This window comes from Melanerpes formicivorus, unplaced genomic scaffold, assembly GCF_026170545.1.
Source record: "Melanerpes formicivorus ecotype bairdi unplaced genomic scaffold, bMelFor1.0.p_v2 SCAF_33, whole genome shotgun sequence".
Classification (NCBI taxonomy): Eukaryota; Metazoa; Chordata; class Aves; order Piciformes; family Picidae; genus Melanerpes; species Melanerpes formicivorus.
Genome location: NW_027142385.1, coordinates 3356069 through 3376892, shown reverse-complemented (window position 1 = coordinate 3376892; position 20824 = coordinate 3356069). Strand labels below are relative to the sequence as shown.

The 20824-nt window shown below is 60.0% G+C and overlaps 4 protein-coding genes across 12 annotated transcripts; all 4 read right to left on the bottom strand.

Annotated features, from left to right (window-relative positions):
* Nucleotides 1–1810: 1810 nt before the first annotated feature.
* AK1 (adenylate kinase 1) lies at nt 1811–6816 on the bottom strand. 3 transcript variants are annotated; one of them, XM_068155671.1, is made up of 7 exons: nt 6734–6816; nt 5064–5106; nt 4014–4049; nt 3318–3481; nt 2993–3109; nt 2335–2526; nt 1811–2028 (listed from the first exon to the last, which is right to left on the bottom strand). In XM_068155671.1, the coding sequence occupies exons 2-7, from the start codon at nt 5071–5073 to the stop codon at nt 1963–1965; spliced, it is 585 nt and encodes a 194-aa protein (XP_068011772.1). In that variant the 5' UTR covers nt 5074–5106; nt 6734–6816; the 3' UTR covers nt 1811–1962. The 3 variants fall into 3 exon arrangements, with proteins under 3 accessions (XP_068011772.1, XP_068011773.1, XP_068011771.1); XM_068155672.1 differs by lacking the exon at nt 6734–6816 and adding an exon at nt 5634–5657; XM_068155670.1 differs by lacking the exon at nt 6734–6816 and adding an exon at nt 5307–5513.
* A 1744-nt stretch (nt 6817–8560) lies between these two features.
* On the bottom strand, nt 8561–11986 carry ST6GALNAC6 (ST6 N-acetylgalactosaminide alpha-2,6-sialyltransferase 6). Of its 6 annotated transcripts, none has more exons than XM_068155663.1 (7): nt 11693–11986; nt 11163–11303; nt 10141–10205; nt 9818–9997; nt 9225–9622; nt 8913–9020; nt 8561–8832 (listed from the first exon to the last, which is right to left on the bottom strand). In XM_068155663.1, the coding sequence occupies exons 3-7, from the start codon at nt 10153–10155 to the stop codon at nt 8643–8645; spliced, it is 891 nt and encodes a 296-aa protein (XP_068011764.1). In that variant the 5' UTR covers nt 10156–10205; nt 11163–11303; nt 11693–11986; the 3' UTR covers nt 8561–8642. The 6 variants fall into 6 exon arrangements, with proteins under 6 accessions (XP_068011764.1, XP_068011767.1, XP_068011765.1 ...); XM_068155666.1 differs by having other exon boundaries at nt 11163–11298; XM_068155664.1 differs by having other exon boundaries at nt 11700–11986.
* Nucleotides 11987–13238: 1252 nt separating this feature from the next.
* Nucleotides 13239–15600, bottom strand: ST6GALNAC4 (ST6 N-acetylgalactosaminide alpha-2,6-sialyltransferase 4). Of its 2 annotated transcripts, none has more exons than XM_068155661.1 (6): nt 15477–15600; nt 15099–15175; nt 14500–14670; nt 13931–14343; nt 13688–13795; nt 13239–13603 (listed from the first exon to the last, which is right to left on the bottom strand). In XM_068155661.1, the coding sequence occupies exons 2-6, from the start codon at nt 15108–15110 to the stop codon at nt 13414–13416; spliced, it is 894 nt and encodes a 297-aa protein (XP_068011762.1). In that variant the 5' UTR covers nt 15111–15175; nt 15477–15600; the 3' UTR covers nt 13239–13413. The 2 variants fall into 2 exon arrangements, with proteins under 2 accessions (XP_068011762.1, XP_068011763.1); XM_068155662.1 differs by lacking the exon at nt 15477–15600 and adding an exon at nt 15279–15366.
* Nucleotides 15601–17001: 1401 nt separating this feature from the next.
* Nucleotides 17002–20106, bottom strand: DPM2 (dolichyl-phosphate mannosyltransferase subunit 2, regulatory). Its single transcript, XM_068155660.1, has 4 exons — nt 20058–20106; nt 19459–19548; nt 18275–18377; nt 17002–17982 (listed from the first exon to the last, which is right to left on the bottom strand). The coding sequence occupies exons 1-4, from the start codon at nt 20058–20060 to the stop codon at nt 17924–17926; spliced, it is 255 nt and encodes an 84-aa protein (XP_068011761.1). The 5' UTR covers nt 20061–20106; the 3' UTR covers nt 17002–17923.
* Between the last annotated feature and the right edge of the window lie 718 nt (nt 20107–20824).

Genomic DNA, 20824 nt, shown 5'->3' with positions numbered 1-20824 from the left:
ACCGGGCACATGCACCGGTGGCCCTCCAGCATCTCCTTCCCCGCGGTGATAATGTGAGGAGCAAGAGGTCCTCAGCGATGGACCCAGGGATGGCAGTGGCTGCAGTGTGACAGACAGGAGGCTGCAGAGTGGCCCCACGTGTAGCCCATGCAGCCCGTTCAGCTTCAGCACAGCATCTTGCCCTTCTCACAGCTGATGGAGCATCCTTGGGCTTTCCATCCAGAAGAAAAGCATCTAAACCAAGCACCCAGGGTCCATGCTGGGGATGAGGGCAGGGTGCTGAGGCCTGCTGGGCAGTGTAGCATCCCCTCTCTCAGCCCCTTTGCCCTGCTCACCTCCTGGGGAAACTATGGCACGTTCACCACACACCCAAAGAGGATGGAAGCACAAGGGAGATAGGTCACCTGGCTCTCCACTGCACAGCTTCAGGCTGTAATGTCCCAAACAGCCTGTCTCCTCTGTCCCCTCATCCCCACTGGCACAAGGCAATTGCCTGCTGGCCTCAGCCTCGTCTCAACTGTGTTGGCAACACCCCAGCCCTGGCCGGATGGCTGCATCCTTCCTGCCCCGCTGCCTCCCCACAGTGCCTCAGCCCCTGCTGGTGGCTCCTTCACCCCCCAGGCATGAGGCTGACGTCGGAGCCTGGCGGGTTTGGGTTTTCTTCTTGGGGATTTTTGTTTTTCCCATTCATTTCCTTCCTTTGCTCCAGCCCCGTGGCCTTGGCTGCCCTCTGCGCTGCCACCTCCTCCGCCCCCCCAGCCCTTTGGCTCCGTGCCTGGCTCCCAGTAGACCTAAAGCAAGGGGTGGGGGGCGCTGCCAGGGTCACACTGCTCAGCCATCCTCACTGTGGCTGCGTAAATCTCAACCCTGAGTCCCACCACAGTCCCTCTGCTGTGGCATCATGCCTGGGCAGCTCTGCATGTGCCGGAGAGACCACAGATCCCATCTCTCACCGCAACACCCCCAAGTGCCTGTCCTCTGGGGACCTGCAGTACACCTTCTTTGAAGACACCCACCCTGTCCCCACCCATGGACACCCAGCCTAGTGCTCCCAGTGCACCCCTCAGCCTCTGGGGATGGGGATGCACACTGGGCTGTGAGGTAGCACTGATAGCAGCGGGTGCCCAGGCACAGCAGGGCAGAGAGGACCCTACTCCAGGGTATTATGCCACCCTGAAACACCTCGCTGCAGTCCCCAAGAACATCTGACAGACAAAAGAAATTTTTTACACTGAGGGTGGTGAGCCCCTGGCCCAAGTTGTCCAGAGAGGTTGTGGAACCAGGTCAAGTTGGATGGGGATCCAAGCAACCTGCTCTAGTTGCAGAGGTCCCTGCTGACTGCAGGGGGGCTGGGCTAGATGACGTTTGAAAGGCTCCTTCCCACCCAAATCGTTCTCTGATTCTATGAGCCGGCAGAAATCCCCATCCTGGCACGGCTGGGCCCAAATCCAGCCAAGACGCACGCGCAGGATATGGCTCAGATGCTGCCTGCGCCTCCAGGGACACACACCCAGAGCACAAGGGGGCTCAGCAAGCAGGACAGGACCGGGGTGAGTGGGACCAGCTGCAGGATGCGGCCGCAGGCTCCTTGCAGGCCGTGGATTGGGAAGCCAGGGCAAGAGGCTGGGACGCTCCCTCCCTTCCTCGGAGCGCAGCATCCCGCTGCCCGGTGGGATAAACACCCACTTCCTGCCCTTAATCAGCTCCAGAGGGGCTGGGGGGGGAGGGACAGAGGGGGGGAGAAAAAACAAAAAATCTCTGGAAAGAAAAACTCATTTCCTGTGACAGAAGAAAAAGATAAAGTCTGGGCTCATTAAAGTGAACTTTACTGGGGAGAGACGGGAAAGAGCCAAACACAATGTCCTTGAAATTTCCTCCGCACGGCTCCGTCCACGAAAACAGGATAAAGCCTCTTCCGCTGTCTCTGCCGGAGCGCGGGGGGGACCGGGGCCGGGGATTCGGCTACAGGCTGTCGAGGTGGGTGCAGACCTGCTGGAAAACCTCATCCACGGAGGCCTCGGCGTTGAGCTGGGTGGGGAGGGGTTAGCTGGGGGGGCTCATCCGAGGGCACGGTGTGACCTAAGTTCTTCCAGGGAAGGATTTTGGCCACGAGCGGAGAGATCACGTTTGATTTAGGGCAAAGAGGTATAGGGCCATCCTTGGAGGGCGTTTCCATGTAGGGAACCAGAGGGGCCAAGCCCACCCCAAATGAGTCAGGATTGAATCTTTTCCCCTTCCCTCATCACTCTCATCCATCAGTTCCCTTTCCCTAGGGCCATGTGCACCCCAGGCCGTGGGGCTGGCAGTGCTGGCATTGGTCACATCCCCACTCACCTGGCGGACGATGCCTCTGCTCTTGTAGAAGGCAATGACAGGCTCAGTGGCCTTGTAGTAGGTCTCTAAACGCTTCTTGATGGTCTCCTCGTTGTCATCCACCCGCCCACTGGTCTCACCTCGCTTCAGCAAGCGTTTCACCATTGTCTCCTTCCCCGCATCCACATAGAGCAGCAGTGTGGGAGGGGCGATCTATGGGCAGAAGGGACACAGCTGTCACCATGCCAAGCAGACATAAGTCTGGTTTGTTTGGGGATATGGGGCTGGTGAGCATAGGGGTCACAGATGTCCCCATGCCTTCTGCCTCCCTCTGCATGAGTTTGAGGGCCACTGGGACACCTCAGACCCATGTGGTGAAAGGCAGAGGGACACCATGGCCAACCCCTGTCTCTCTGACATCACTATCAAGCCAGCACTGTGATCAGCCTCTCTTTGCCCAGGGTCACTCTGGAGAGATATCTCTCCCACTGTGCCCTGGGCACAGGCTGTCCCCAAGGCAGGGGGACCTGTTGGCTGGGACAGTGCCCAGTTTAGACCCTTTGGGCATGGGATCTTTGCTGGGATTGGGAGGCTGAGTTGCTGCTGCCACCATGGAGACCCACTACCTGGACAGTGGGTGACATGGCACAGCATGGCACAGCATGGCATGAGCCCTCACCTTCTTCTCAAACTCTTCTCCCTGCTTCACCTCGCGGGGATAGCCATCGATGAGGAAGCCCTTGGACACGTCTGCTTTGGCCACCATGGCGTCCCTCAGCATGTCCAGCACTGTGTCCTGAGGAGGGGAGGACAGAGCTGCCAGAACTGCCAGAGCTGCCCAGCATCCAGCACCCCTAATTGCTACTGCAACTTCCCCTGAGGGTGGTAGGGATGAAGGAGTCCCCAGGGCAAATGCTGACTGTTACCATGGTATGTGGAGTCCCCACAGCCAGCCCTGCCTGCATCTTGTGCCATCTGGCAACCAGTGACTCAGGAGCACTCACCAGGGGTACCAGCTCGCCCTTCTCCATGATGGCCTGCAGCTTCTTGCCCCGCTCCGAGCCTGAGCTGACCTCTGCCCGCAGAAGATCCCCCGTAGAGAGGTGAGTGTAGCCATACTTCTGCACAATCTTCTCACACTGGGTCCCTTTCCCTGAGCCAGGGCCACCTGCAAGTCATGAGAGGGCCCACAGGTGCCCCAAGTCAGGGAGCTAGAGAGGTATGTGGAAGCTGCAGCACAGACTCCCAGGAGTCCCCAGAGCATGATGAGATGGAGAAGTGTCCCTAAGCCCAGGAGCAGATGGCTGAGGAGAGCTGCTAGGGTGCGCTGGGGGGATGCCAAGTGCTTGGGGGCACCCAGGGCATCACCGTCCCATTAGCACCAGAGCATCACCACCCCGGCACCAGACATTACTGCCTGACAGCATCCAGGACATCACTGCCCAGGTGTTCACTGTCACATCATCTCAGATGCTGCCACCTTGGGCCTGGCCAGAGGTCTCCTGATCCCAGCACACCCTATCATGGCCTCAATGAGCCAGACTAGAACCATGGCCACCATGCAGTGCCTGGGAACAGTCTTAGTCTCCAGCCCTGGCTCCCTAGCCCTGGGTACCAGCTGCCCCCTGCAATCCCCATCTCAGAGGTGCAGAGGGAAAGGGCTTGACCCCACCAGGCACAGGACCCAGACACAGACTTACCCACCACGAAGATGATTTTGTGGTGCTTGAGTTTTTCTGAAGGAGAGAAAAGATAAAAATACTTATCAGGAGCCAGAAAGCCCACTGAGGAGTCCCAAGGCAGGCAGATCCAGGGTTAGCATCCCTGGGGATGCAGGGGACTGATCACAGAGCCATGGGGGGAGAAGGTGGAGAGGGAAGCAGCCACATGTTCCCCTTGTCCTTGTCACCTGGATGGGTTGGGATGGCCAGGCTGGACATGACTGAGCATATAGAACCTCTGGTGCCTCTGCAGCAGGGCTGGAATCCCACTGCTGTGTGGTGTCCTGGAGATGGTCATGGTCCATGGCTCCACTACAGGTGGGGACTGGCCTCATCCATCCCTGCAGCCACCTTGTCACCAGGGTGAGCTAATGGAGACTGTGGCAGGCTCAGCTTGGCACAACCACTTTGAGTGCTTGGTGTGACCCCTGGCAGTCCCTGAACCCCAACATCAGTCCCTGAACCTGGTGGCTGACATGCAGGTGGCACTAACTGCCCTATCCCCTCTCAAGCACCCAGGATCCCTAGCACCTGCAGGATCTGTCCCAGGGTGATGACAGGTGTGACACCATGGGAGGAGGCAGCACTAAAAATAAAACTGAGCTGCTCTGGGGCCACTTTGCCATCTCCTGATTACAGCCGGCTGAAATTTCAACTCCTCTGGCACCCAGCGATCCACAGGGCTGGGGACAGAGCCAAGGGGCTGGCAAGGACTGAAGACATGGGGCACGTGGGGGACAGAGAGGAGTGATGTATGGAGTGGGGCAGAGGGGAGGTATAAAAAGCTGATGGAGAAGGATGCAAAGAGGACTGAGGGGATGGATGAAAGGGATAAACAGGACAGAGGGGACAGATGCAGGGGAAATGGATGCAAGGCGGACAGAGGGATTCTGCGGGGGGACTGGGAGGGCAGATGCAAAGGGAGCTGATGCAGCAGGGATAGATGCAAAGGGGATTGAGGGGACAGATGCAGGGGGGACAGATGCAGGAGGACCAAGGGGATGGCTGCAAGGAGGATGAAGTACTCACCTGTCGACATGCTGCCGTGATCCAGGCACAGGAGCACTTCAGGCTGTGAGAGGAGAGTAGGATGAGTAGCTCAGCACAGCTGGGACACATGGGTACCCAAGGCTGGGGTCCAGGGAGGCAACTCTCCCTTTCCTGTCATGCCAGTGCTCAGCTCCATGACCAAGACAGGATCACATCTTTAGGGCCCCAGCTTGGCCTTAAAACACAGAGCTTGGGATCTCTGGTGCCCTGGCCATCACCTACCTGCCTCCTGGCAGCCACCTGCCCGCCCCATCTGGCTGTGGTGAGGGCTTCCCCATGCACGTGACATGCAGTCACGTTACCAGCTTCCTCTCCTGCCCTTACCACATCCCAGTGCCTGGGGTGCCACCCCGCATCCAGAAACCAGCTTGGTTTAACTGGTGTCACCAGGACACCAAGTGACAGAAGCAGCATCCCCTGAGCTCCTCAGGCTGATGTTTTGAGAGGTGTCCCAAGAGGGGGGGCTTGCAGCACCCCACTGTACCCCCATAATTTCAGGACAGGGTTTGGCCACCTTGCATGCCCACACCCATCCCTGCAATGCCTGACCTGCTTGGTTGCAGTGTGTCATCCTAAACTGGCTGGACGGGGTGCTGGGATGGGGCATCCTGTGGCCAGACAAGGCGGCAGCCACTGAGGAGGTTGTGTTACAGCCGGGAAAGGGCAGAGGCTAAGTATGGCTGGGCTGAAACACACACCCAGTCACGTCCCACCTGTGCTGTGGGGCTGAAGTCTGGGATAGTCCCTGTAGGGTATGGGGGGGTGCAAGACCCACAAGGTCCCTAATTGTGGGGGGTGCTGAGCTCCAGGACTGCTGCCACTGATCTTGGATGGGACGTGGCAGGCTGGGGACAGCCCTGGCCCTTGCTGTGGGCTCAGAGCCTGATCCAGTGCAGTGCTGGGCCCATGGGTGCAGGGTGAGGGTGATGTGGAGGTGCCTGGTCCCGAGGAGATGGGGAGGGGGTGCTGAGCAGGGGGCCTGGCGGGCCGAGACTGGGGAGGTGCTTGTGTGGAGGGGTGCAGTGTGGCCCAGGAATCCCAACAAAAGCCATCACAGGATGTGCCCTGGGGTGCATCCACCAATCTTACCCCACCACTAGCCCACCTCTCCCCACCCCTAGCCCCCATCCCAGTCCATCCGCATCCAGGTCCCCGTACCCTCTGGACCCCAGGCCCAGCACTGGGCTGCTCCAGCACCGCTGCAATCCCTTCAGCACCCCTGCAAGCCTTTCAGTACCTCCTAGCTTCCCATGGACCCTCCAGCGTTCCCTGCAGCGGTTCCAGCAGCCATGCGGGTCCTCAGCACCTGTACTCCCAGCACCCCTGGAAATTCCCCCAGTCTCCCTTGCAAACCCCCCAGCACCCCTGCAATGGCTCCGGTACCCCTGCAAGCCCTGCAGTGTCCCTGGCAGCGGCTCCAGCACCCACGCAATGCCTCAGCGCCAGTGCCCCCAGCGCCCCACACAAGCCTCTTAGCATCCCCTGCAATGCCCCCCGAGCCCCTTCCAGCTCCCCCCCATTCCCAGCCGGTGCTGCCAGCCCCCCCCGCAACCCCGAGCGCCCCAGAGGCCGGTGCCGCAGTGCCTCCCCTCGCGAGGCCAGTCCCGGGCGGGGCTGCGGCACCGGGAACCGGCGGAACGCGGACTGACCTCTGGGCGCGGGGCCGGGCCGCTGCCTGCGCTCCCGCCCGGCTATTTTTACCGCTATATAGAGATGGCTGGCGCCGCGCTGCATGCCGGGAGCGGCGGGCAGGGGACGGGCAGGGAACGGGCAGCGCTGGGGTGGGCGGCACTGCCACCCGCGGAGCACCGGGAGTCCGCGGGCCGGCCCCGGCGGCGGTTAACCCCTGCACGGTCGAGGGGTGCGCCCCGCCCCGGCGGCTGCGCTGCAGTTTCTCCAAGCTGCGGGGGGCGAGGCGCCACCCCGCTGGGTTTGGGGTCCCCGAGACATCCCGGGGCTCCCCACGCCTCCTCCTCCAGCCCCCGAGAGGGAACAGCTGTGCCCAATCCCATGTCCTCATCCCCACCTTCATGTCCCCATCTCCATCCCCACGCTCCCATGTCATCATACCCCTGTGTTCCCACCTTCATCTCCCCATCCCTGTCCTCATGCCCCCATCCCTGTCCCCATTTCCCCTGCCAACCTGGCTGGCACCCTGACTACACTGGAGAAAGGGGCAAAGCTCCAGAGGTGCAGTGCCTTACCCATCTTTCCTCCTCAGCAGATGCAAGGATCCTGTCTCAAGGCCCCTTGATGTATGGAGAGATGAGTTGGGGAGGTCTCAGATGCCATCTACTCCAGAGCAGGTTCACAGCTGGCGTCACCCCATTGTGCTCAACCTGAACACTCTGGTACCCTTCCCACATCCTCCCATGCGCCCTGGCCAGCACCACTGGGGGATGAGGGTCCCAAAGGGCCCAAGAGCTCAAGGGGATCCACAGTTTCCTGATGGCAACACTGGCATCCACTGCCCAGCCCCAAAAACTCAGCTTGGAGCCACGGCCCAAGGCAACAGACTGCAGCAATATTTATTCCTGTACAAACCATTACAAAATGTGGATGACCCATGGCTGCCCCCAGTACTGAGTCCCCCAAAGCCCCAGCCACAAAGATGGACAGGCCACAGTCCAGGGTAAACTGAGGGCTCAGCAGGGCTCAGCACCCAAACACACCAGATTTAGTTGGTTTTCCCAAATCCACTTTGTCAACACTGAGAAATAACAAAATTCAGTGTCAGGGTGCCAGGGGGCACTGCTGCCCCTTCACTCCCTGCCACATGCCCACTTCTAAATAGTTTATAAATGGTCCATAAACGATGAGGACCCAGCCACAGGCTGCTGGCAGCCCCTTCATTAGGGGAATGAGCAGCCCCAGCTCTCTTGGTTAGCTGGGAAACCCAAATACAAACCCTGGGAACAGAAGCTAGGAGGAAAAAACAAAAAGCCCCTGGAAGTCCCTCCAGCCCCCATTGCTCAGTTAGAAAAGGTTTTGGCAGTGTGCGTGTGGGGTGCAGTGCTGCTGGGAGGGGCTGGGTGGTTTTGGGGTGCTGGAGCACTATCACCCCTGCGGGGTCCCACCAAAAACTGTGGGTTCTGCTAAGGGAAGGATGCCTGTGGACCAGGACTGGGATACTGGGGGTGGCAGAGGAGGGCTGAGCCCTAAGAAGGGACCCCTCTGCCCAGGAGGTTGAGCAAACAGTCTCTGCAGTGGCCTCAAAGGTGATGCAATAAGGGTGTCTGACACCTCCCATGCACTCACAGGGACTGCAACATGACTGAGCCAGAATTAGACAAGATCTCACTCCCATGCTTCCCACCCATGGAAAGGGAAGGGGAAGGGGACACCACAAACCCTGCACTCACCATCTGGTTTCCCCCCAAAACAGCTCAAAACCCAACACATCTCGGGTGCAAGGAGCCAACGTGCACAACGGTGGTGGTCCTGTGGGAGGCACCCAGCGGCACTCTGATGCCTGGCTCTCTCCATTCCCAGGGGGATGCAGGGAACCCCAATCCATCCCAGCTCCAGGGATCTGCCCAAGCTGCAGGGGGGGCACCCCTAGGACCAAGTAGGGTGGGAGAAGGTGATGTTGTAGAGGCTGGCCCAGCTGGCAAAGACACGCTTCTCGGTGATGAAGCGGTGGTGGTTGCCCTTGCGGCTCCGCTCGTTGTGGATGTAGGTTGTGCACTCGTCAGGGCCCTTCGGCTCGTAGTAGTGGTAGGGGAGGCGGCGGGGTGGGGGCCGGCGGCTGTAGGGGAAGGGAAAAGCATGAGGTGAGCTCCATGAAGGCACCAGGGGGACAGGCTGGGAGCTTGGGGGTCTCCTTACCCACAGTAGTTGGGTGGCACCATGCCATAGACGTGGACAGCATCACACAGCTCCACCGCAATCCCCATGGTGAACCAGCCAGTGCTGAGCCATGAGTGTGACTTCTCTCTGGGGGTGGAAGAAACAGGGATGGGTAGAGGTAAGGGGATGAGGTGATGTGGGTAACAAAACCCCCCTCTAGGGTCCCAAACCTGCTCCAGGGACCCCCAGTCCAGTGCTACAGCCCATCCCATAGAGCAGCCCCAGGAGCCACCTCTGCCTTGGGGACCTGAAATAAGGAGGGACACAGTGGAGAAGGTGGTTCTGAGGTACCTGTCCTTCCCTGTCTCCCCCCGAAACAGGTCATCAAACTGCTTCATGCGGCCAGGGGAGACAATGTAGGCTGTCATGTTGGGGAAGGAGGCACTGACACGCTGGATGATCTTCAGAAGGCTCTTCTGCATCTTGGCAGGCGGCCCCCAGAAGATGAAGATGGTCTCTGGGGTCTTGTTGACGAATTCCTGGGGCCTCTTGAGGACACGGTAGAGGCTGGAGTGGGCCACCACACGGATGCTGGTCTTGTTGCCCACGTCAGCCTCATAGCCAGTGGTGGGAGCATCGTTCATGCGGATGGTGCACTCAGCTCCGTCGATGGCTGTGCCCAGGCGGGTGCCCAGAAGGTGGCTGGAACTGGTTATGATGGCACACTGGTGGCAGTGAGCAGTCAGCGTCTGGTGATGACAAGTGCTGTGAGGAGGTGACTTTTGGTGTCACCACAACCCAGCAGGAAGGGATGGAGCTGGGACAAGGCACTGCTGTGCCCTGCAGAGCCACTGTCCCACAGCAGGGGATGATTGGGCTGGATGGCAGCAGAGGGCCATATCCTGCACCCACATTCAGGCTGGACCCTGCTGCCCAGCTCATACCTTGTTCCCACAGACAGGCAGGTACCCGCTTTTCACCCCCCACTTCTTGAGGTCAGGGGGCCGGCGGGCTCTGCCCCGCAGGCGGCTGTAGGGGAAGACCTCGCTGCCACTGCCAGAGCTGTAGATGATCAGCAACATGATCAGGGCAAAGAGGACCCCCAGGGCGGCGGCACGCTGGCTCTGCGGGCAGGGGGAGAGCATCAGCTGCTGCCCCCATCCCTTGGGTGTCAGCATCCAGCCCCTCTTCCTGTGACATCAATAGCAGGATGCCCAGTGTCCCCAGGGAGCTGCTGCTGTCCCCAGGGTGACGCCCTGGCACTCACCGTGCTGCCACTCATGTCTCTGCGCTGGCCTCAGAGTGCAGCGATCGCCAGTGTCCAGCGAGCACCTGCAAGGCATGAGATCATCTCCAGTGCTGTCCCCTTGTCACCACACTTGGGCTCTTGTCCCTAGACTGTCAGCTTGGTGGGAATATGGGATGAGCTGCTCAGCTGTGCTGGAGCAGAGCCCCACAGGGTGAGTGCCCAGCTGGACTCTGGATCCCCCTTTCAAGGGGAGGGCAAACGCCTGGCACTGGTGCAGGGAAGGGAAGCACTGTGGGTGGAGGCTGGGTGAGCTCTGCTGTGTCAAGAGCCAAACCTATCTGAGCTCAGGCTGGGGAGATCCCTATGACTATGATGGGCTGGGCTCCCAGGAGGGATTATCCCCACTGGTGGGGCCAAAGCTGCTCTGATCCCTGGGGTCAGGAAGGGTGAACCTGCCACTCATGCAGTGAAATCCCATTAAAACAACCAGCCTGGACTGGAGGGAGAAGAACCAAGACTGCCTCAACTCAGCTCACATGTGGGTTCAAATCCAGATGGAGATGGCAGGGACCCCCTCCAGCCCTGGAGCCTAAGGCATGTGGGGGTTCACAGCCCTGGGGGAGCCTCAGAAATGGACTGACCCAATTTATTTTTCAGACCTTGCCACTTGTGAGTCAGGGATGCTCCTGGACCACTCAATGCAATTAAATGGAAAAAAAAAATGAAGCCACTTTACTAATTGTGGGGGCCGGGGTGGAGCACGGGGATGGAAAATGATGCAGCAGCTTGGGGTCAATCCCAGGGGCCCTCGGGGGCACTCGGGGGCTCTGGGGGCCGGTGTCGATGCCCAGGAAGATATCAGCCTGCCCAGGGAGGCAAAGCAATAGCCTGGTGCGTTGCAACGAAGAGGCCTCACGGCGCACAGGCCGGGGAGTAGCCCCGGGCTCAGAACCAGGACTCCCTCCCCCGCATCCGGCTTTGCTCCCTCCAGAGTGTTCGGGCCACGGGGGACCCCACGGCGGGGACCCCGCGGGCCTTACCTGGGCTGGGGGGGTCTCATCTGCGGCGGGCGGCGCGGCGGGGTCTGTCATCTCCTCCTGTGCCCTGTACGTCCCGCGGGGGGCTGCCGGGCCCCTCCGGCGAGCACCGTCATGGCGGGGCCGGTGGTTCACATCGCTGCTCTGGCGGGGAAGGGCTGATCCAGACCCGCTCCCGACGGCTCCCCACTCCCTGCGCCCACCCACCTGCCGGCGTTCCCCCAGCCCCGGATGCAAACCCTTCTGCATGCCGGAAAGTGAATGCCCTCCCCCGGGCTGCAAGCTTCCTCCACTCCTACGTACAAATCCAACCCGACCCCGCCATGCAACCATCCCCCGCTGCTCCCGTGGTGCAACCCTCACCCACCCCGGGGTGCAGCTCTCGCCCAGCCCCTGCCCTTCCCCCGCAGCCCCGCTTTGCCGGAACCGGGCAGGCCCGAGCGTGGCGGCATCCAAGCGGAGTGACCGGGCCCCTTCCCCGCGCATCAGCACGGTGTCCGTCCTTCCCCCCACCCCAAAAAAAGAAAATCCACCGTGCACCGGAGCCGCGGGCGGGGGCCGCTCCTCCGGCCGGTCACGGGTCACTGTTCACGGTGCCGTTCCGCCTCCCCGCACCGGTTAAACGGCCCCGGAGGGGCCACGCCACGTCCAGCGACCGCTCCGCTGTCAGTTGCGGTAACGCCGATGCCAATCCCGCTGCCCGTGCCGCCTCCCGGACGGGTTTGCGCCACGGGGCTCCTAGCACCGCCCGCGCCCGGTCCGGGAGAGCCGCGGGGGTCCTAGCGCCGCCCGCCTAGGATTGGATGCGCCGCGGGGATCCTAGCGCCGACCGCCCCGAGCCAGCCCTGGTCCGTCGCCCACTCCCTGAGGCACCGGTATGGCAGATACGGGGGAAGGTGGCAGCGCTGCCCACGAATGCCAGGAGCAGCACGTGGTGCCTGACTCGCTGCCAAGTGCAGAAGCACATTTTTGGGATGCTACTGCCTCTCTCGAGCTGGCTGGGCAGCCCAGGGCCCCTCTCTGGGAAGTTTCATTGGACAAGGAGGTCCAGCACTGACAGGTACCTGCTGGCACCTTTTCAGAGAGATTTCGGCTCAGCATTGCTAGTGATACCCTTCCCTACCTGAGGCTGTGTCAGTTGGAGCACCCAGCAAAGAGCTCCATGGAACTGCCTGTTCACATTTGCCCATCATGTCAGCAAGCCCAGGTCCCAGCTGACTTGCTCCTCGCTGGACACCAGCCCTCAGCTTTGGCTGAGAGTGAACATGGCCCCCTCCACTCCTCAGCCTTGTCCCTGGTCCGCCAGACACAGTCCCAACTAAACACATGGCCTCTGTTACGGGTTCAGAGCTGCTATGGCTGGTCCATGCAGCCGTGCTCAGGGCTGTGCATGTGCCTGTGCCCTGTCTCTCAAGGGACACAGGGGCTGGCAGCTGTTCTGCCTATGACCTGGCAGCACTGAGCCCAGTGAGACTGAGGATCACCCCTGACCCAGCACAAAATTCACACCAGGCCAGTGCCCATGCTGTGGAATTGCAGCGGCTGGTTCCCAAATAATCTCAGCTTTCGGCATCCTCCACACTCAGAATCAGCTCTGCCCTCCGCGGCACCTCCCCCTCTTATTTATAGCCTGTCAGGGAAGCAGGACCAGCTGCTGTCCCCTGTCCCCATGTCCCCCAGAAGCAAGGGGCACAGTACGGGGCACCAGCAAGTTAAAAATGCTTTTAATGGCCACGTTTGCTTTGGTCTGAATCCAAGGGCACTTGTGAGAAGGCAACTCGGACCTCCTGAGGCACACATGGCCCCTGGGCTCCCTGCACCCCATACCCTGTGCCAGGTCTCAGGGCAGGGACCACAGTGAAGCTCCATTCCTGGAAGAGGCACTGGCTTGTGGCCATGGTGGGGCTGAGCTCAACATCACCTGGAGTCCAGCGGCATGAGTGTTTTATCCTGCATTAAGTATTCACCCCAGCAGAGTGGGCAGAATACCTTCATGGTCACCCTGAGTCCATCTGGTCAGGCATTCAGAGTTGATGGGGTCCTATGGGTCCAGTTAATGACCCCTGTGTACTGACAGGGTAAGTGCCAGGCCACTCACAAGCTGGGGGAACCAGCCCTGTACCACTGCAGAGATGGAGACTCCCTGCTCCAGGGCTCAGCAAAAAGCTTTCAACCATGGCACTGGCAGAGCCAGGATATGTCACTGCAGGATCCCACCCTGCTGCTGGGATCTCCCTGCCCCATGGCTCACACGCTACCCGCCTGCCCAGGGTGGGTGGGCAAAGATGATGTGCCTCCTCTTGGCCCAGCGGGAGAAGATGGCTTTCTCAGTGATGAAGCGGTGCCCAGCGCGGCGGGCTCGCTCGTGCATCAGGTACATCTTGCACTCGTCCAGCTGGCCCTTCTCAAAATAGTGGTAGGGCACACTTGTGTGGTTCTTCTCCCTGGCAGAAGGCAATGGGGTGAGCTTGGGGCTTGGGGAGGGCACTGGACCACCTGATGCCCACCCCTGCCACCCTATGACGCACCTGCAGTAGTTGTCACTGACCATGCCAAACACATAGATCTGCTCACACAGCTCCATGGCCAAGATCATGGTGAACCACCCTGTGCTCAGGAAGGAGCCAGACTTTATCCTGCAAAGCATCACAGCTGTGCTGCAGAGGGTGGCACAGTACTGCTGCCATCCCAGACAGGCTGTGGGTGCCCGAGGAGGGGACAGATACTACAGTGGGGGGACCCAGTGGGAGCTCCTCGGGAAGCAGGGATACCTGTTCTTCCCTGTCTCGTTCTGGAAGACATCGTCGCAATACATCATCTTCTCCTCAGTCAGAGTGTAGATCTGCAGGTGGGGGTACATCCCCACCACCCTCAGCAGCACCTGGTAGGTTGAACCTGCCTTCTCCCGGTTCATTTTCTTTGCTGGCCCCCAGATGATGTAGAGGGTTTCTTGGGATTGCTGGAAGAAGTAGGGCTGGTTCCTCAGCAGGAGCGGGACACTGGTGTGGGACACCACCCGGACAGTGCTCCGTGCCCCCACATCCTCCTCGTAGCCGGCAGTGGGGGCATGGTTCATGCGCAGGACACACTCCTGCTTGTCAATGGCCTGTCCCAGGTGTGAGCCCAGCATCTGCCCTGAGCTGGAGACGATGGCACAGCGGTGGCACAGCGCTCGCTCCAGCGGCTGTAGGGAGATATATGTCAGCCATCGGCTCCCCGTTCTCCCCAGCAGCAGCTGCAAACACTGCAGCCCCATCTGCCCTTCCTTAAGAAAGGGGAAGCTGAGGCATGCATGGGTCAGGCTGCCCCACCAGATCCAGCACTGCCCCATCCCACACACCTTCCCATCGGGGACACGCCTGTACCCCTGGAAGCTGAGGACACTGGATGCTGTGGGGCTGTCCCACTGCCCCGGGGCCTGGCAGCAGGGCCACAGGCAGGTGTGGGAACAGAGTAGAAGGTACAACAGAGCCACCGCCGCCACGCACACCAGCAAGAGGAAAAGCCGGGCCTGCAAGTAGAGCAGGAAGGTTACTCGGGGCCTGGCCGTGTGCACCAGCCCCGTCTCGGATATTAGTGGCCACATGTTGAATGCTAATAGGCTCGTCTCAGACGCCAGTGATCCAGTGTGAGATGCCTGTAGCCCTGTAGGGCCATGTTGCACAAGCAGGCACTCAAAGGGAGGTGCTGAATCGTACCATCCGGGGTGCAGCTGGGACTGCCGGGTGCCGCTGCCTCGCTCACTTCCAGTCGGCAGCAACGACCCCAGGGTTCCGTGATGCCCGCGGGGACCGGCAGGCGCTCGCCTGCACTCTCCCCAGCACCTCTGCCGGGGCAAGCGGTCCTCCGATGCTGGCTACGGTTCCCCCAGCCTCTCGCCGCTCCTCCCATGCCCGCTGCGGCCCCGCTCCCTCTCTCTTCCTCCCAGCGGCTACTCACCAGTGTCTTCATCCTCGAGGAGCTAACGGGTCGCCCGGCGGGGTCCGGGGGTCACCCGGAGGGTGGGGGCTCGCACCCTGCACACAGAGCGGACTGAGCGGTGGCACCAGTGAGTGGAACACAAGGGACCCACGAGGGTAGACTCCCTCGTCCCCCAAAGCCCAGTGTCCCTCCACATACCTTGCTCCGGGCCCCACCCCGGGGCCAAGACCTCCCCAGAACCCCCCCGGGCCGGGACCTCTCCATGCACCCCCACGTCCCGGGTCCCTTTGCCCCCGTCCCGCCGCGAGGTCCCGCGGGTGCAACTCCCCCTCCCCCCTCCGGAACGGGCGGCTCCGTGGAGCGGCACCTCCGGTGCCCGGTACCGGCCTCACTCACTGTGCCGGGAGCCCCCAGGGCCGCCGCCGCCGGGTCCTGCATCCCGGCCTGGCGGCACCGTGTTGGGGCTGACGGGGCGGAGCCGAGCAGACACTGCCGGGACCCCGATCCGGACCGCCCCTGCCCGCCCCGGCTCCTCCGAGGCCGCGCCCGTAGCGCAGCAGCGCCTGCCTCTACCTCCGAGATGGGCGCACAGCACCGACCCCGCTTCCGCTGCACCAGCACCAGTCTCGGCACCCAGCCCCTGTGTTCTGGGACTGGAGACCTGGTACCAACCTCGGCACCCTCCCCATGTTTCTCTGTACCGATTCCAGCATCGATCCCACATGCCCTGGTACTGACCCTGGCACCTATCTCTTATGCCCTGGGACCAACTGTCCTGGTACTGATCGCAGCACTCACTCTGTGTGCCCAGGACTGACCCCAGCACCCACTTCTCCCCACACCTCTTGCTCTGCCCCCTCAGCACCCTCCAGCATGGGGGTCCCAGGACCCATCCCTGTGTCCCAGAGCCTCTCTCTCACCTTGGTGCAGCACTAGCTCCCAGCTATGCTGGATGTGGGTGAGCTCAGGTGTGGTGGTAACAAGCCTGGGGCCACAATGATCCAGGATTGGGTGGCAGACAGGCCTCCTGGCACCCTATTCATTGTCTGATGCGCGGGGGGCGGGGGGGGGGGGGGGGGGGGGGGCCAGCCCTCACTCACAGCCCCTCCTGGAAGGGCCAAACCGAAGAGCACCCACTAGAAATGCCCCCAGAGCGAGCTGCCTGCTGTCCACTTGCCCAGCAAGAGGAGTTGGGCTTTTGTTTTCTCTTACTGCTGACAAAGAAATATAAGAAGTAACCATAAAACTGGTCCCAAGGTTGTCCCCCACAGGCTTCAACTGGGAGGAAAGAGCTGGCAGGGACAGTTGTGTTAGTGGTGTACATCTGGAGTTGCTCAGAGACCTCAGTACCTTTTCCTCCCTTTTGCCTCCCTCTGCCCCAGCTCAAACCCACCCTCATGGGGTGGGCTGAGCCATATCCAGCAGCAAGGACTTGGAAAGGGAAACAAGATTCCTCACTGGGAGAAGAGGCAGCAGCAAGAGACCAGTAAGGGAAAATGAGGGGGATGGAGGTATGTGGCTTCAGGAAGGGCACAGCCAGGCAGCATCTGTGAGAGCAGATGTTCAAGGTTGCCTGAGCCTCATTCAGGATGCCCCCAAACCACCAGCATCACCTAAAGCAAGACAGAAGATGATAGGATCTCCTGCTGCCTGTGAGGGGAAGTTCACAGGACATGAGGGAAGGGTCAGAGAGCCACAAAACTGCCCTTTTGCTGGGGACAACCCAGGCAGGGTAATGCAGCCCTCAGCACAGCAGGGCCAGCACAGCACGAGGTACATCCAGCCAGGTTCTCTCTGGCACATCCCTGCCCTCGGCACAAGCTTCCCCAGCATGGCACTGGGCACTGACAGGGCCACACAGCAGAAACCATTACTTCAGCAGGCCAGCATCACCCCTTTGGCATAGGGTAAGGACAGGGACTGGACCTTGTGGACCTTTATTGAGAGTAATCACACTTCTTGTGGTCTGTGGGAGCTGCCAGGACACTGTAGCTCAGGGCAGCAGCTGCTGCCAGAAGAAACCCCATAGGGGAAAGACAGGGTGCCACTACGCCAGCCTGCTCAGCCTCAGCACAGCTGGCATGTGAAGCCTTGTCTGGGTAGAGGAATCCAGCCAGCTCCTGACAGCTGGGATGGCAACCACACCCTGAACACTTCCTTGTGACCCAGGGCATCTCACCACCTCTCAGCTGTAGGACTGCAGGAGGGGACACAGAGGACAGTGGTGGCACAGTCCCTGCTACCTCTGCACATCCAGCCTCACAGAGGTCCCTCTTCAGGAATGCAAGAGCCCAACAGCACCACGATTAGCCCTTCCAGCAGGCAAATGGGGAATGCAAGCCTGCCTTTTCCTAGCCCAAAGTCTCATTTCTTCCCTCCCAAACTTGACTCCATTTAAAAAAAAAAACCCACATCCTATATGTAAACATTAAAAAACCCAACAAGAAACACAGAAGGAACAAACTGCTGGACAGGGCAAGAGCAAAGGGGAAGGATTATCCAGAAGGTGAGCAGCGGGCAGGGCTCAGGGCTTGACTCAGTTCCAGGTCCTCCAGCCAGCGTGGGTCGAAGCACAGCTGGTATAGGAACCCCAGTTGGGGAGCAGGCCCCTCACAGCTGGGGCTCTGGCCCCTCTTGTCATGAGCCCCCGAGGTCAGTTTTGCTTCCCTTTGGTCAGTGAGTTGTGAACTACAGGTGGCTTCATCCCTGCAGGAAGGAACATGGGAGAACACAGCCGGCTCAGCGCTGAGGGCTCCGGAGCAGGCATCTGCCCACTGCTGCCAGCAACGTCTTTTCCTGGCTAGGATGCTGCAGAGTGGGCACCTTCTCATCCCAGCTGGCCTTCAGTCTGATTTCTTGGTAGGTTTCCTGCTCTTCCACATCACAACCATTATAAAAACACCTACCACGAGAATGAGAACAAATTCAGCCAGAAAACTTCACAATTATGGGCACTTTAAAAACACATAGTAGGGAGAAACAGAAAGAGAAGCAGGGTGAGCAAGAAACAAATCTGCTGCCCAGAGCCTCAAACAGCCAAAATTACACAGGAACACAACCCCCATGCCAGGCTATGCTGCAGCAGCAGCCAGAGAGCACATCATGAATGTCACACATTAGCTAACCCCCTACAAACCTTCTTCTCCCTCCCTAATTTAGAAGCTTCTAATTAGAACCACAGAACTAACACTCACCTATAAATAGAAGCAGCAGCAGCCCAGCTACCACAGGGATGATAACTGCATACTCCCTGGGCAAGAAGTACTGGTGGATGACATGGTCACTGTCGATGAAGGGCTGCAGGAGACATAGAGGGGTGTCAGCAGCAGGGTAAATCCCCAGCACCTGCATCCTCATGGTGTCAAAAGCAGGGCAGAAATATCAGGTGTGAGAAGGCAGCTCTAAAAAAAGGGTGCACAGATCTGCACCTGGCTCAGCCCACAGCTGCAGGGACGTGGCAGCAAAGGCTTCAGTATTCAGCAGCCAGGAAGAGGTGACTGCAGCAGCCAGCACAGGGGTCCTGCACTCCGTTTGGGCACGGCTGCTGGCCCACATGGTGCTGAACACAGCAGCTCCCTGGATTCTGCCCTGTGGAAGGACACCGGCCCTGCTTCACGGCAATGCCGCCAGCACCACTCAGCAGAGGCCAGTGGAAGGGTCTGGACACTAGAGAGCAGTGTAGGGATTCCCACACAGCACACTACAGGACTAGAGACCTGTACAAACGCCTATGGGCCAGTGCAGCCAGCAGCTGCAAGAGGGGAATTCAAAACTCTCAGAGCTTAGAGGGGAAGCTGCCCACAGTTCAGGCATTAGGCCTGGTCTCTCATACTTGGAAAGTTCACATGGAGACTTTTCCTTCCAGGAGGAAAACCATTAATGATCCCAGCTGATGTGTCCCCAGAAATGGGCAAGCCAGCAGGCTCACAGTCACTTTTTTAAAGCTCTGTATTCTCTAAATTCTTCTTCTCCCTAGCAGGCACCAAACGTGGTAAAAGCACTGCCTTTTTACATTTCCTTTTGTGATGTTTCCTTCTGGTGAGAACCAGGGATCTAGAGGAGTGCAAATATGAACATCAATGGCAGCACTTCCAGAAGAACCAGGCTTCAGCTCTTGCTGACAGCTCAAGTGAGCCTGACACCAGGCTGGGTCACCGTGTCCAAGAGCAGCAAGGGCAGGCAGCACGACTGACACTTGGTCTTGCACAGGTAAAGGCAGGCACACCCAGAAGGGGCAAGCAAACACAAGAAGCTCTGCCCTTAGATTCTTAACCAGGCAGCTGGCAGGGTACACAGACACACCGGCACCTGAACGAAGCCCAGGCAAACACCTGAGCATGAAGAGACTGTGAGTATAATGGCCAGAGGAGACCCATACCAGTATGATGATCCAGAGGGTGTAATAAACAAAGAGGACGAGGCTGAAGGCAACCAAGCCGAATCCAACCACCTGGTCTGTTGCTGTGGCCTGCAAAAGGAAAGAGATTCAGAGCAGGATCCACATGGTGTGGCACCTGCGCAGAAGCATTTAACGGGTTCCTGCTATTCGTTCAGCCCCGGGTTACGTGACGAAGTGCTTAAAGTCTGAACCACGAAGGACAGAGAACCTCTGCAGAACCGCGAGGGCTACGGGGAGAACGGCCGGGCCCTGCTGCTGGGAGCGCTCCCGGAACTCCCATCGGCCGCGCCGGGTCACATCCCCGCAGCTCTGTCCCGGTCCACCCAAGCACCGACACCCGCTAGCACCGACACTACCCCGAGCAGGAGTCAGGAGGCAGCCGGAACCCAGCTCCCATCCAAGGGCGGACAGCGGCTGGCTCCTGGCCGCCATTCAGCCCATGTCCAGCCCGACCCTCCATGTTAAGGGGTCGAGCAAGGGACAAGTTTCAGGCCGCTGCCTCCAGAGGGGCCCAGGATGGCGGAGCCGGGCCTGAGGATCACAGTGTCCCGGCGCGGGGCACACACGACCCCACTCACCATGGCGACCAGCAGCCCCGTCCTCTCTCTGCCAGCACGGCTCTTCCGGGAGAGGCACCAATCAGCAAGTTGTGTTCCAACACCGCCCGCCCCTCAGCCAGAAACAGCCAATCAGCGAGGACGACCTGGGGCCCGAGGCATTGTGGGAGGCGTGGGCTCAGCTGGCCCGGAGCATGGCGGGAGGTGTAGGCCTAGAGCGGGCACTGGGCTTAGGCTCGCCCGCGGCGGAGCTCCAGCCCGGCCCACAACACGAGGGGGGATGCCCGGGCTGTGCCGGGCTGCGCTAACCCCCGCTGAAGTAGGGAAAAAGCGGCTGCTGCAGCCCCAGAGCCCGCTTTTCCTCCCCCTGGGGTAGAGATTTCCACAGCTGGGGCAGAGATTTCCACAGCTGGGGCTCTGCCGGCAGAAGACGAGGCGGAATGGGAAATGGATCAAATACCCAGAAACAGCCCTTTGTAGATTTGTTTCTGGTAAGGAGCCTTGGCTGCCCGGTCCCAGAGGGTTGTGAGTGGCAGGTAACACTGTGGGCTCCCTGCCTCATCCCCAGCTCTGCAGTCTGTTTTCACAGCTTCAAGCAAGCTTGTCCTGCCGGGGAAGCTGAGCAGTGAAGCTTTCTGCTAAAGCATTCCTCTGCCTTCGGTGCTGTCACCTGGTGAGAGGAGGGTCTCCTTCCACAGCAGGTGCTCTGGCTTCATCTGCCACCTGCTGTCTGCGAGTGCTGGTGGAAGTGACTCATCTTGAATGGAGCCAGCTCCAAACTAGCTCAA